This window comes from Scomber scombrus, chromosome 15 (assembly GCF_963691925.1).
Source record: "Scomber scombrus chromosome 15, fScoSco1.1, whole genome shotgun sequence".
In the NCBI taxonomy this organism is placed as follows: Eukaryota; Metazoa; Chordata; class Actinopteri; order Scombriformes; family Scombridae; genus Scomber; species Scomber scombrus.
Window position 1 is genome coordinate 27,157,867 of NC_084984.1, and position 14,000 is coordinate 27,171,866.

Below are 14,000 nucleotides of genomic sequence, written 5' to 3' on the forward strand. Positions count from 1 at the left end.
CAGATGTTCTCCCTCTGACAATGTGGAGCAGACATACTCTTTATTTTGATAATGTTTACTCCCTTTTCTTTTTTTAAATAACCAAGACACTTGTTTACACTGTAAAAATACTTTCAAAAAAATTCATACAACACATGAAATGATATTGCAATATTCCGTTTATTGGAATCTATTTAAGTAAAGGATTGCAATGACCTCAAATCAACTTCTTTAAAAATAATAATTTAAATGTCTATTTGATATGGCGCTGCACAGGCATTAAGCAAAACCAGTGAATGCAACCAGCCTTATTAAGACAGATGTGGCTTATGTGAGCTGGGCGCCACCCTGCGGTAGAAACCAGTTACTGCACAAGTTTAATATGATATGATTATGACTCTTTCAAGATCCTTTCATAATGCACTAAATCCACAGTTGATCTGAAGCTAATATGAAGCTTCAGCTGTCTGAACGAGTTAAATCGTCATCTTCTATATTTAAACATTACAGTGTTTTTAGTACCAAAGTTCCTCTTTTTGTTACTATACTTCCACCACAGCTCAACAGGGAAACACTAAGAGGGAATTTGATGCTAAAAAGACTGTAAATGTGTCAGATATCACTTGATATGACTAACTCAGACTGATGAAGCCTGTGTCCTCACCAAAACTGCACATATTTGTAATTAGTAATTAACACTCATTACACAATTAAGTCTCAGAAATATGAAAATGAAACTGCAATTGTCCTTTAAATCAGCAGGCCTTTCATCTGTGTGGACTGACATAGACATAGTAGTTTGTGCTATAGTAAGTTTATACTGAGACCATTAAACTTTTTTAAAAATTGGTCTTTTTATTATTTTTGAGACAAATGAACACATAGATATGGCTTGTTTTTATTCTTTAAGATACATTTTTTTGCATTCATGTTAAAGTTGTGGACAAAGATTTAACATTGTGAACAGCTGATTGGTTTGTGGTGAATGATATAACAGTAAAATACAAAGTTAAGTTTCTGACAGTACAGACCGAAGTCCATCAAAGACAAATGGCCTTTCCCATCAACATGATTTACTAAAGCTAGATAAGGAAGTGCATAGATCAAGGATAATCTGCCTCACCTGACCTCAGCCATGTGTAGAGTATGTTTAATGTCCTATCAGGTTTCCTGAAGTCAAACTTTATTTTCCAGTTTGATACAAACATAAACTCATCTGTAAGTCACTCTGTTTTTCTCCTGGCTGAGCTCACATACTGGATTTTCTCTCTCAGTCTATCCTCCCAGTCTTTGCACCAGTTCGGGCTCCGTTCCAGGTTCTCATAACGTGTCCCCAACTTATCCAACGCCTGCACTGCCTCTGGTAGGTCAAAGGTCAATCCAGCCTTCTGCACTGCTGCCTGAAACTTGGCTGGAGATGCTGTAGCAATGTAACACCTGAAATAAAAGTAGGAGTTTGGATGAGACCTTTGCCACAGTAAATCAAGCTCACTCACCCAATGCAAAGGCAGTGTGAGTGTCCACATCTGTCTCTGCCTAAAAAAATGGTAGAATTCTTACATTTGAACAGGTATTCACAATTGTGCCTGAACCAGACCTGAATTCATATACTTTCTTGACAACATTAATGGGTTTAAAAAAATCTCCTAACATAAACTGTTGGATAACAAACCAATGAAAGGATGCTTTTAGGTACAATAAGAGTTGTGTGGACTCTCAGGTCATCTGGCAGGTTAAAGTAGTGTGAAATTAAAACATCCATCACAGTTTACAGACACACTGCCTAGTTCAAGTTTGATCTGCCATATCATATAGTTGTGAGCACAAAGTTTAACTGTGCAACGATGGATTGTTACCAACATTTCAGAAGTAGTAACTTTCTGTTGAACCCTCAAATAAATACAACAAGTTTTAGCAATGTGAATAATAAATTAAAGGGGACCTATTATGCTAATTTAACATATTGGTACGTCCACTGACATTACTCCCTTTCTTTTTTTTGTTTATTGTTTTGGCCTTGGCTACCCTGAAATTCCAGTAGGCTTCAAATTTTCCTAACATCACTTTGTTATTGATATTTGTCAATAAATACAACACTGAACTATTGAAGAGGTTTCAGCTCTTTTATTTCCTCCTCCTGTGTGTCTGACTGTTTAAACTTCGGTATGTTACTTCCTGTGTACACCTACTCAGCAAAGGTTGTAACGATATTAAAAATGCCCAGTGTGTCAAGTAATAAGGTAAATGAAAGTAGAAGTAATCACTGTGATAACATTTGTGTCTACATTCAGCCTGAGCAATAAAAGTCTCTCATTTAAAAGCTTTTAAATTGAAGCATTAAAGCCGGATATGTTGGGTTTGTATGAGCGGTAACTTCAGCGGCCAATCCAAATAGAATCGGCTCGTTAAAACTGCCTGTTAGAGACAGAGGCTGAACTGAGGGGCTGCTTAAAGGACCAGTACAAGATAAATAAGGAGTTTTTTTAACTGAATAATGTAAAGCTACTCTAGTGGAGCCCCAGAATAAAAATATAGAGCTGAAAATGAGCATATGTTCCCTTTAACAATATTATCATAAGTAGAAGAAATGATGTCAAAATACAAGAATAAGACAAAGACAAATCACCCTTTTCATTTAGTTTTTGACACCTTGTGTGAATGTGAATACGTAAATGAATACAGTGTGTTTGACCTGTTAAGTCCGGGGGTGTGAGGACAGTTGTAGTGATGCCATACAGCCACAGCTGTGTGAGGACACAGCACATACTGGTTTTCCTCCCAGCATCTCTTCATGGTGTCCAGGATGCCTTCATCATTCACTGTTCCAGTAGACAAAACGTGTGACAACTATGAAAACAAGAGAGGGACACATCATTAAAGTATAACGTTAAACACACAAAGAAGAAGCAGGTCTGGATGTATGGGTGCAGTGATCGTTGAATGACTGGTACCAGTTTGTGGTGATTTTCAGGCAGAGAATGTTTATGTGAATTCTGAAACTCCTCCATCATGTTCTTCACTGCAGTGCTGTCTTTTCCCAGCAGCAGCCAGAACACTCGCTCCATGTTGTACGGGTCCTGCAGGTCCAAACATCAAGAAGTGTGAGCACACAAGAAATCTTTAAAAAAAAACGTAGTCATTTCAATCTATGTGTGGATGTCATGATTTAAATGACCTTAATAATCTTACCTGGATGTCTATAGCAGGGGCCAGTGTTTGTGTGACATCAGCTGCCATGGAAAAGTCTCCAGTGGTGACGGTTCTATGCACAATGTCATTAGCATTCACCATAGCCACCAGCTTCAGGGGTAACCCCATCTGCTTTACAATGTAGCCAGCTGAGACACACACACACACACACACACACACACACACACACACACACACACACACACACACACACACACACACACACACACACACACACACACCAAATAAACCAAAGATGAACATTTGATTACTCCATTTCGATCATTTGTACAGCCTGATTGATACACTGGCTGGGCGGATTTAAGCTCACTAGAGATATGTCAGTTTGTAAGACATTGCAGACATACCAAAGATATGTTTGAGGTCATTTAGAAAGTGTCTCCATTACAGTTTATCCAGTAACAAAACTTTAAAAATCAAATTTAGGGGATCCTTATCATAAAAAACGGATTATTAAATGATTATTGGTTAAATTACATTCTAAAGGATTGATATTGGTCTCAAGACTTGCATTGATCGCACTCTAATTCTTGACAATATTCTTGATTCTTCAGCTAATAAAACAATGGAAGTTCCACTGTGCTGCTCAGAAAAGTTTGTACCTCGTTCCTTTGGTGGATGTGGTCAGTATGTATTTAACTGGGAAAAGGAAGCACCAAAACATCCACAGAAACCGCTCAAAAGACAGAATTTTGGTGGATTCATTCTTTAATCCGATTCAAACCAGCAGTATTCAACCTACCTGCGATGTTCCCCGCCCCCCCAGTGGGCACCACCACCTCCAGCTCAGGCAGGGGGGCGTTGGACTTGCCCTGCTCCACACCGCTGAGCTGCAGGTAAGCATGGATGAAGTGGGCCAGCTGGATCATGATTCTAGACCAGTTGACCGAGTTGAGGCTCATGAGGCCGGCAGACTGAACCAGGTCCTGGTCGGCAAACAGGCGGCGCAGAGGCTGGTCGATGTCGTCTGAGCTGCCGTCCGCTGTGGACACAGGTCAGTAGAGACACATGTTGGATGGTGAATCTTTGTTTTTGGTTAAAGAACAGCCACTAGTCCTTTAGCATCTTGAGCTTTACCTGCGAACACATAGACATTATCTTGCAGGCAGGTGATCATGTGTTTCTCTTGGACTGGAGTGATGCGTCCTCGGGGGTACACCACCACCACATCTAACCCACAGAGACCTTTTGCGCTCTGGATGGCTGAGCCACCTGTGTCTCCTGATGTACCTGGAGAGGAAACACATGAGTGATTAGATTCAGAACATTTATCAGGATCTATGATATCAATTATTCTACTCTGTGTAGTCTCGTGGCTTAGAGGAAGGTTTGGTGCTCCAGGACACTTGATCACCATATTTGGAGGAGTACGTGTGATGAGGCTGTAATACTACTTTCTCATGTTTTGGCTCTATCACTTCTATCTCTACATTCACTTTGTCTATGGTTTGCATTGTCCATTTCTTTTCTTTATGAGTCAAATAAAGTCACTTTTATTGGTCTAATACAGACTAGACTTACTCGTGAAACCAATGTGTGCTTAGAGGCAGCATCTGAGCAGCTGAATCATTCAAAGTTGTGGCATTAGTCATGAAGGGTAGTGAGCTGAAGTCTGGTTTATTATTGTAATGAATAATCTTTAATAATTACAATTCTTTTGTGTGGTTTACAGCATCTGCTCTTTGTGATTTTTAAAGGGGACATATGATGCTCTCTGTGATATACTATTATTTATACACTTTTAATGTCAGATGTTAAACACAGTCTTCCAAACTTCCAAAACTAAAATTCTGCCAAAATGATTACTTTATTGAATACAGTTTATTGTTAATTTACACTTTTTTCACAAGATGTAAAATTACTTTTACAGTAAACTGCATTATGTGCAAGGGACTACTTGAAACTTTATTGTGTAACTGACCACTAGCAGTGCACCTAAAAAGACCATTTACAACCCAATAACACAGTGGATTTATTTTTTATTGACCTGTCACACATATGTGTGTGTGTGTGTGTGCTGTCAGCAGTTTTCCTACCCAGCAGCACATGATGAGGTAAATGATTCTCTGCAGGTAAAAGTCAAGATGTTTGAACTTGTGTCTTTTATCAGTTTTGTGACACTGGCTGTGAGACATGAACTTTCCCCTCTATTAGAAACATGAGAGCTGAACAGAGTGAAGATAACATGACAGGTAACATGTTTGAAAGATGTTTAAAGGTAATATGTTGGAATTGTTGCATGTCTATTCTGCTGTACCACTCACTGTACATTGATTTGTCTAGTATTTACACAACCAGATACAAAAAGGTTTCAAAAACATTCCCCTTACTGTCATCACGTTGCATTATGGGTGTTTTTTTCCCCTTACCTACAAGGACAGTGGCCCTACGCTTCTCCTTCTGCAGGAAATAGTCAAGGAAGCGCACAGTGCAGGTCATAGCCAGGTCCTTAAAGGCCAGGGTCTCTCCATGGAAGAGCTCCAGGACTGACAGACCGTCCTTCAGCCGGGCCACTCTGACCACCTCAGGTACTGAGAATCCAGACAGGGCTGCACTCACCAGGGCTAGGACAGAAAACATCAGAATGAGATCATTTTCTTCCTGTACTGAAATAGTTTTTTACTTCTTTGCATTATGTTCTCCTTAAATATTAAAGAAGCATACCTGTGCATACTTGAAGACCATTTTTAAATGCATTCAGTTCTTTCTAGGCAGCATTTATTTCCATGTAATTCAAACCAAAGAGTGCTTGAAAGATTAGAAATGTTCAGAGTTCATGTGATGTGTAGTTAATGAGCTACAATATGCTAAAACACTGGTATGGTCTCTTAAAGTTTCAATGAACTAAAGTTTTTTCTTACACAAAATAAATACAATAACAAATCCAGACATACATGCATAATATTATATGACATGTTACAATGATAGGGAATGTTTCTTCAGCTCACCCTCCAGGTCCTGTCTGGGGATCAGCTGAGAGGGGATGAACATTGAGGCGACCTCCACCACCAGTTTGGTGTAGGGAAGCCCCCTCCAGCTCCTCAGGGTGTCAGGGCTCAGCACAGGGAGGCTCTCCGGCATGAACATCCCCCCGTCCGGAGCGAAACCCGAAAACAGCACGTCCCTGAAGTCCAATCCTCGGACCCCGCCCCGTGTACTGCAGTACTGCATCGCACAAACCTGTGAACGCAAGAGTCACACACGAGAGTCACACACACAACTAACCCACATGTCAAAGTGTACCTGGGCGAGACACTGAACCCCAAATTGCTCCGGGTGGCTGTGTGAATGTGTGTGTGAATGATTAGATCCTAGTGGAATCTAAGAAGTGGTTATACAGCAACACTTTGAATTCAAAAGGATGGAGTGTTAGAAATGTGGATACAAGCTAACACAGGTCCATCAGACATTAATGGTGAGCAGTCAACATGAACTGTACTACTAAGATAAACAGTTCTGTCATTTTCCACACGATCACTGCAGTTATGCTGTATTGTCTTGCGCTGTATCAGGTCAATCTAATCAGACCATACAGACACTAACAGTAAATGAACAACCAACATGATTAAAATGTCACTTTACTAGAACTCATTATGACTCATGACGAATATCTCACCTGCACAGTCAGCACACATATTTACTACTCTGTCTGTTATACTATATGACACACACACACACACACACACACACACACACAGTAATGTACTCACCTCTCTGTAGCAGACACAACTCTTTTCAAACTCTTTCAAAAGACAAATGTATAGATATGATTCAGTCCCTCCACACTACAAGGTGCAGATCTACTGACAAGCTGTCTACCATCGCAAGGAAGATAAAAGCTGAGCTTGAACTTTGGAACAAGTTGCCTGAGGAGCTACTGTGTTTACTCACTGAAAAGTTGGCTTAATATTCTATCCATAATTTGCATTTCATTTATTTTCTCCCACATTAGTATTTGTTTTCAGTGATTTTATCATGTATGAGTTTGTGTAGCTGCCAGCTAAGCCCCCAACAGCACCAGGTAGCTGAGTTAGTCAGACCGAGGTCACTAAACTGTTATTGTGTTGTTAGGTTGTTTGCGTGCAGACATCTGCACAGAACTGTAGCTGGGTCAGTACATATAAGGGTTGGCAAGATGATGCAATTCAAAAAACTTTTAAAAAATTGTCTTGAAAGCAGCAACAGGTTTGCTAAAATGTACATTTTTGGAGTGCTTTGGTAGACGAGTGGTTACTCTGCATGCAACAAAATAGCAGTGTCACTGGTTCCATTCTGGCAAGGGACCTTTGCTGCAGGTCATTCCCCTCTCTGTACCTCTTCTCTGTTGGCTTCTACACCATCAACTGTCAAATAAAGGCAAAAAAAAAGCCTAAAAATAAATCTTTAAAAAAAGAAGTACATGTTATATTTTTGTTGGTTTTATGTCATTTGAAATGACATTTGCACCATTTAAAAAAAAAACTAACAAAAGTAAGACTGAATGTTCCTGAAAATGTCAAATGGAGTAACAACAAAACCACCTACAGTGTATTTAAGTGCACTTATTTAATTTTTCTACATTTAAATTTTAAATCATTCAGGCATTGCAAAAGTGGATAATATTCATTCCACATTTTAGTTTACATTTGTTTTCATGTATATAATCAGATTTTTATGAAAAAATACTCGTCATTGACCCAGCTAGTACTGACCATGTAACCATGTACGTTCCTCTTGGAATTTGGGGATTTTAGTAACATTAGGGGAGTTTGTTATTGACTACTTAAAGGCCAATAAAATAGAAACATATAAAATGAAATCAATACTATCCACCGTCATTTCTGTCCTGGCTTTGAATTAGCATTTACACCTTCATGTTGACAGTAAACAGTGATGCTTTAGTGTCTATCATTTCCTAGAAAGTTGTTAGAGGAGAATAAAAGACACAGTTGTGAGACAGTTACTTTAGTGGAGTTAGTTGTGTTGACTTCATAAGCAGTTGATTTTCACAATCATTTTGAATCCTTTTAAATATAATTTGCAAAAAACTAGTTTACATTCATCCAGTGTTAGAGAAGAGGGAGATATATCAAAATATTATAGATAACGGTGCTTCCTGTGGTTCGGTGTGGCACTTCAGACATGAAATAATAAAATAATAAAAAAAACTGAAGTGTGACAGAGGAGCATTACGTCACCTCATTCGCTTATAACGTCTGCTAGCTACAGTCACTGCACTGTTTGCTAGTTTGTTTGTGTCGATTTTAACATGCTCCCAGCCAGTTTAGAAGTCAAGTCAGTCGCTTCTGTGAATTGTTACATCAGTCAAAGAGCAGAATGAGCTTTTATACGTAGTGACAAGTGTAAAAAGCAGACCAACGTGACGTTTTTATATCGAGTTTTCTTTGCAGCAGCTTACCTCAAACAGTCAGTGGACGTATAAAGCGCCGCGGACGACGGTCAGTAGCTGGCCGCGCTGTCACGTCTTCCCATTGGCTCAACGTGCTGTGGGCGGGACTTACGTCAGTTTCACCACAACAAAGTAATCCATGTTTTCATGCAGTGGTGGAAAGTAACTGAGTACATTTAATTGTGTTTAAGCACAATTTCCAGGTACTTGTACTTTACTGTAGTATTTCCATGTGATGCTACTTTCTAAATCTCAGAGGGAAATATTGTACTTTCTACTCCACTACATTTATTTAACAGCTTTAGTTACTTTTCAGATGAAGATTTGACACGATGGATAATATAACAAGCTTTTAAAATACAACACATTGTTAAAGATGAAACCAGTGGTTTCCAACCTTTTTTGTCTTTTGACGTCTTACAAAAAGCAGTGTGTAGTCAGGCTCACATTTTAGATTTGAGTTGTTAACAGCTCCACCAAATAATGATTTTTCCCTCTAAACTTCTCACATGGTTTCATTTCAAGAAATGTTCCAATGATCCAATATTTCAGCAAAAATCAAAGATTAGAGAAAAAGTCCAAAAACTGAAAACACATTTGTGTATCAGAACTTAGTTTTTTCTTCTTTCCTCTCCCATGAATCATCTCACCACCCCTCACATTTATCTGCTGACCCTTTGGAGGGGCCCCACCCCTAGGTTGGGAACCACTGGACTAAACTAGCTAACTGTATATAAAGTAGTGTAAACTAGCTCCACCTCCAGCAGCTACAACAGTAACATGCTGCTCTAACACTGATGCTTCACTATTAATAATCTAATGATGTCATATATAATAATATATCAGTCAGAGGACCAAACCACTACTTTTACTGTAATACTGCATACTACATCACTCATAATACTGCAGTACTTTTACTGTAATACTGCATACTACACCACTCATAATACTGCAGTACTTTTACTGTAATACTGCATACTACATCACTCATAATACTGCAGTACTTTTACTGTAATACTGCATACTACATCACTCATAATACTGCAGTACTTTTACATATTATGTATTTTGACATTTCTGTATTGGTACTTAACACACATTTTGAGATGTGTGCTGGCCACCACTTTCTGCTGTCACACAGCTACTTAAATACTAGTATTAGGTCAACATCTGTGGCAACAAGCAGTATGCACCTGTAGAAACACCTGTAAGACCTGTGTAAGGTGTAATAGACTGCTGCAGTGTGGTTTTCCTGTAAGGGCATGTCAAAATATCTGCTGTGAAAAAGGTCTATATTAATCAGGTCATTCTGTGTAGTGACACAGGCCCAAGAATGAAACCCCTTACCTCTTCCTCATACAGGACATATGACTTATCATTGCATTGTCATACAAGTGCAACTAATAACATGAATTAAAAATGACTCAAATGTCACTATGTCAGCATGGATAACATCAGTACACTTGAGTCAAATGCAGCCATTATTGTTTATTAATTACACTTGTGCTTGTCCTGCAATGAACTCTGTTCTACCCCAGCATGCAAAATACCAGGACCTGGTACCAGACACATCTAAATGGAACACAGCCAGTATGACAATTATTAGTTATATAGTTAATTACATACCTGTTACTGGAGTTCTCTGTTGACATGGTCCTTTAATCATTGCTCCATAGAGAGCATTTTGACCTACTGCATCTGTGTGTGGTTTTCCAGCTGCACAGCTGCAGACAGGATAGCGCTCCAGAGGGTCATCACCACAGCCCAAAAGATTATAGGCTGATCTCTCCCCTCCCTGAAAGATCTGTACAGTTCCCGCTGTTTCAGGAAAGCTCTCCATATCCTACGCTTCAGGACACTGAAAGTACACACTAACAGAGTAAAAAACGGCTTTTATGCTAAAGCCATAAATGAATTAAACTGCAGTAAATAATGTTTTTTTTTTTAGAAGTAATTATTTCTTTATTATCGTTTCTGCACTTTTAAGGACGGCATCTCAATTTCGTTGTGCTTTGTACAATGACAATAAAGACTTTCTATTCTATTCTATATGGAAATCAGATGAAGCTCATGTCATTTCTGCAGTGATGACATAACATCTGTATCATAATATCCACAGTATTCACCATGCAACATTGTAGTCACATTTCTATACACTTTAATTCAAATCATTTTAGAACAGTATATTTCACGAGGCATGTGTCAAAATATCAATTAAAACATCAAATATATTTCCTCTTATTATTGCTGGTTTGCAGTGATTATTGTCTTATTCACACCACTGAACAATGAGAGACATTTGATTTATACCATCGTTCATTTTAATGCACATTTGCAAACATGTAAAAACATATATACAAGTTTTAACACTGAAGACAATACAAAAAAATGTGCTTACAAAATCGGAACCATGCAAATAACTGACATAAGACATAAAGAGAATAATGAAACGTCCCCCCCCCCACCCCCCCGACACACACCAGCACACACGCACACACACAAACCATCAGGATATAAATAAATACACATTATAATGTGTGGGTGCCATCAATTAGTAACAGTCCCTCAAAAAAAAAAAAAAAAAACTCTGAACCCGGACTTCTGCACATGATGAAAACACTTTCAAATGCAAAATGTCTTTTTTGTTTTGGTCTTTGAATGTTTGCTCTATCTCTCGAAAAATAATGCTTTGCAAATTAGTGGTGGATAAAGATGTCTAAACTTATCTTTTTCATTGTAGTAGGGTTTTTCCAGCTGTTTATTTTTATAAATCATATTCAAGTGAGGTGCTGTCACTTCTACACTGAATATTTACATGGCTGAAACATTAGTTGTTGATCTGTCATTTAACTCCATTTTCATCTAAGCCTCTTGAATGATATAGTTAGTGTTATATAACAAGGACCGGTGTACAACAATGAGTTACAATAAAACAGCTGTTTCCTGGATGTTAATAAAACAATGCTTTGGGACTTACAACAAAAAACAATTTAAAAATCTGAGAAAATGACTCAAATACCATCCCATACTCAAAAGGCAATAGAGAATGACAGCAATCATGATCTGCTAGGAGACATTGAGAGATGTTTAACTTAACACAATTTAAAAGAATATCATTTTTAGGTGTAATGAAAGAGCACTTCTGAAACCCCCCCCACAAATAAATGTGTTCTTTGTGCAGCTTGTTAACACATTTTTAAAAGCACTGTATGTTAAAAGTAAACAGAGCTTCCACACACACAAAACCCTCCAAAATATTACATTGCAATAGTACATATTGTATGTTTTGACTATAACTCAAGTAAAATTTGTTCTCAGGTAGCAGAAAAAAAGAGGGAAAAAATCATGAATTTTTAATGTCTCATCCCATTTCTAAGGAGTGTTTATGAAAATTATATAAATGATAGATTACAGGAATACTTCAGTTACCCTGAAATGGTGTCTGTTACCATTTTAGTCATGTAGGTGATGAGATGAGACAGTGAATAACCTCTTCACAAGAATTCCTGTCCTATCTCCTCAATGCCATCATATGAGAGTGCATTCAATGATTCAATACGTATGTTCAGCTTTTTAACAGGTTTCTGAGATTACTTCATTTCAGTTTTCCCACCGGTTCACCTTGTGGAAGTGGTAGATTAAAGTTTGCGGATACACACTTACATTCATTCAGAAACTAGACTAAGTTAAGCTATGTCTGCAACATACTGAAGATAAGAACAGAAGAGAAAATAATAAAAGAGATAGGAATCAACACTTTCTGTCAAGCTGTGCTGGTAATTCACACTGAAAATTATCTGGTTTAACCAAAGGTTAGAATACACCGTTAGCTCCATGTTAGCTTAGCTATCATCTCCAAGTTATATAAAGTGTTTTACTTGGTCATAATCAAGCGAGCACAGGCCTGTTCCCAGTTAACAACACTGTTGTTCAGTCATGCTACTTTAACTTGGTCGTCGATTCATTTTACACTTTAGCTGTGAAAGCTAACGTAGGAAAAGGCTTTTTCGTGCTAATCAAGTTATGAAGCGTAAACATTACTTCCTTTTTATTTATACTTGAATAGCAGCTGCTGGCTAAATGGAATAAGCAAAAACCCAGTCGGCCATTTGGATAGTTGAACCCAAGAGCCTCAAATTAAGACTTTTTTTTCTTCTTTTGTTTTTAACCTCTTAGCATTTTACTGTACGTTATGCTGAGGAAAGCACATTACAATCTACTCTAGTCCGCTTCCAAATTTCTGTTCATTTTAATCACTTCCATTGAAATTATGCTAATGCTAGCTTGTTCGTCGCTCCCTAAATCACTCCCTATTTACTATATAGTGCACTACCATTACCCTCCACCGTATTATTGGAGTGTGTGAATAGTGAGTGTAGAAATATCTCCACTGTATAGAGCCCTCAAATATTCAACAATAGAACAAAAAAAGTAGTGTCTATTGTATGTAGACTACTTTCTGCTAAAGATGTGAAAACTCCCATCATGCAACTCTTTGCTGCTCACTATTAAGTCAACTATTTAGTGTCTATTATATAAAGAGTAGTGAATGAGTGAATAAGGGAGTGATTTGGGTTAGCTAGCTGTTTGTAGTTAGCATAACAGCAAATAAGCATTAATAACAAACACGTATGCAGTTATCTGAGCATAATGTACACCCTCTAGCCAATAAGATAGCCTGCAAAACACCACCACATTTTTATCACATATACATTTAATTGATAACACATTTCGACACAGTACGTCACTAACATACCGCTGGAACATGCTGTATAGTTATCAGAAAATAACGTTCAGTGCTGGCTAACGGTTTAGCCTCTATTTGGTGTGTTGTAATTTGATAGTAGCACAAGGTGAAGAGTATTACCTGGCTTAGGGCCATTTCCATTTTACTCAATACCTCCTGGTAAATGGAAATTATAAACGTCTGTCAAATCTAAGGTTTTTTTCTTGAACTGCCAACAATGTGTTTGTAGCACAGAGTGTCAAAAACTGTTTGCGATGACCGCCTGATCTAAACCGTAATCTTTTTAAATGATTCTCTGGTCGGATAGTTTACAGATCAAAGTTCCTTGTCAGCTGCTTGTGTGTTAACTTCATCTTATATGTTTTGCTGAAAAAATACTTTCTATTAAATAATCTAAAGTATTGAAAAAATTTATTATCTTGGTATCAGTACCAAAACTCATTCAAACTGCCTTCTAACCGTGAGTATTAGCCATAGGATACAGTATTGTAAGTAAACTGCTATAGAGATGTGTGTTAACCCAGGTTAGAGAAAAAAACTCTGCAAATAATGTTCAGTGTGAAAAGCACAATGATCTCCTCTGATGTTTTTTGCCCTTCTTTCAATAACATTTTGCTCAATATTACTTCACAAGCAAATGAACTCAAATGAATCATGAGACAAAAGGCACAATGC

At 37.9% G+C, this 14,000-nt stretch overlaps 1 protein-coding gene across 2 annotated transcripts; it reads right to left on the minus strand.

The window, feature by feature from the left end:
• Window positions 1–140: 140 nt before the first annotated feature.
• Window positions 141–8,618, minus strand: thnsl2 (threonine synthase-like 2). Of its 2 annotated transcripts, none has more exons than XM_062433989.1 (9): window positions 8,588–8,618; window positions 6,138–6,369; window positions 5,559–5,753; window positions 4,267–4,419; window positions 3,932–4,171; window positions 3,169–3,317; window positions 2,931–3,056; window positions 2,672–2,826; window positions 141–1,416 (listed from the first exon to the last, which is right to left on the minus strand). In XM_062433989.1, the coding sequence occupies exons 2-9, from the start codon at window positions 6,358–6,360 to the stop codon at window positions 1,203–1,205; spliced, it is 1,455 nt and encodes a 484-aa protein (XP_062289973.1). In that variant the 5' UTR covers window positions 6,361–6,369; window positions 8,588–8,618; the 3' UTR covers window positions 141–1,202. The 2 variants fall into 2 exon arrangements, with proteins under 2 accessions (XP_062289973.1, XP_062289972.1); XM_062433988.1 differs by lacking the exon at window positions 8,588–8,618 and adding an exon at window positions 6,900–6,999.
• Between the last annotated feature and the right edge of the window lie 5,382 nt (window positions 8,619–14,000).

Coding starts and splice junctions, on each gene's coding strand:
- thnsl2 (XM_062433989.1), bottom strand. CDS start 6,360: ATGCAGTACTGCAGTACACGGGGCGGGGTCCGAGGATTGGACTTCAGG. Junction 3,057..3,168: donor CCCCTGCTATAGACATCCAG/GTAAGATTATTA, acceptor TTGGACCTGCAG/GACCCGTACAACATGGAGCG. Junction 2,827..2,930: donor CTGAAAATCACCACAAACTG/GTACCAGTCATT, acceptor TTGTTTTCATAG/TTGTCACACGTTTTGTCTAC.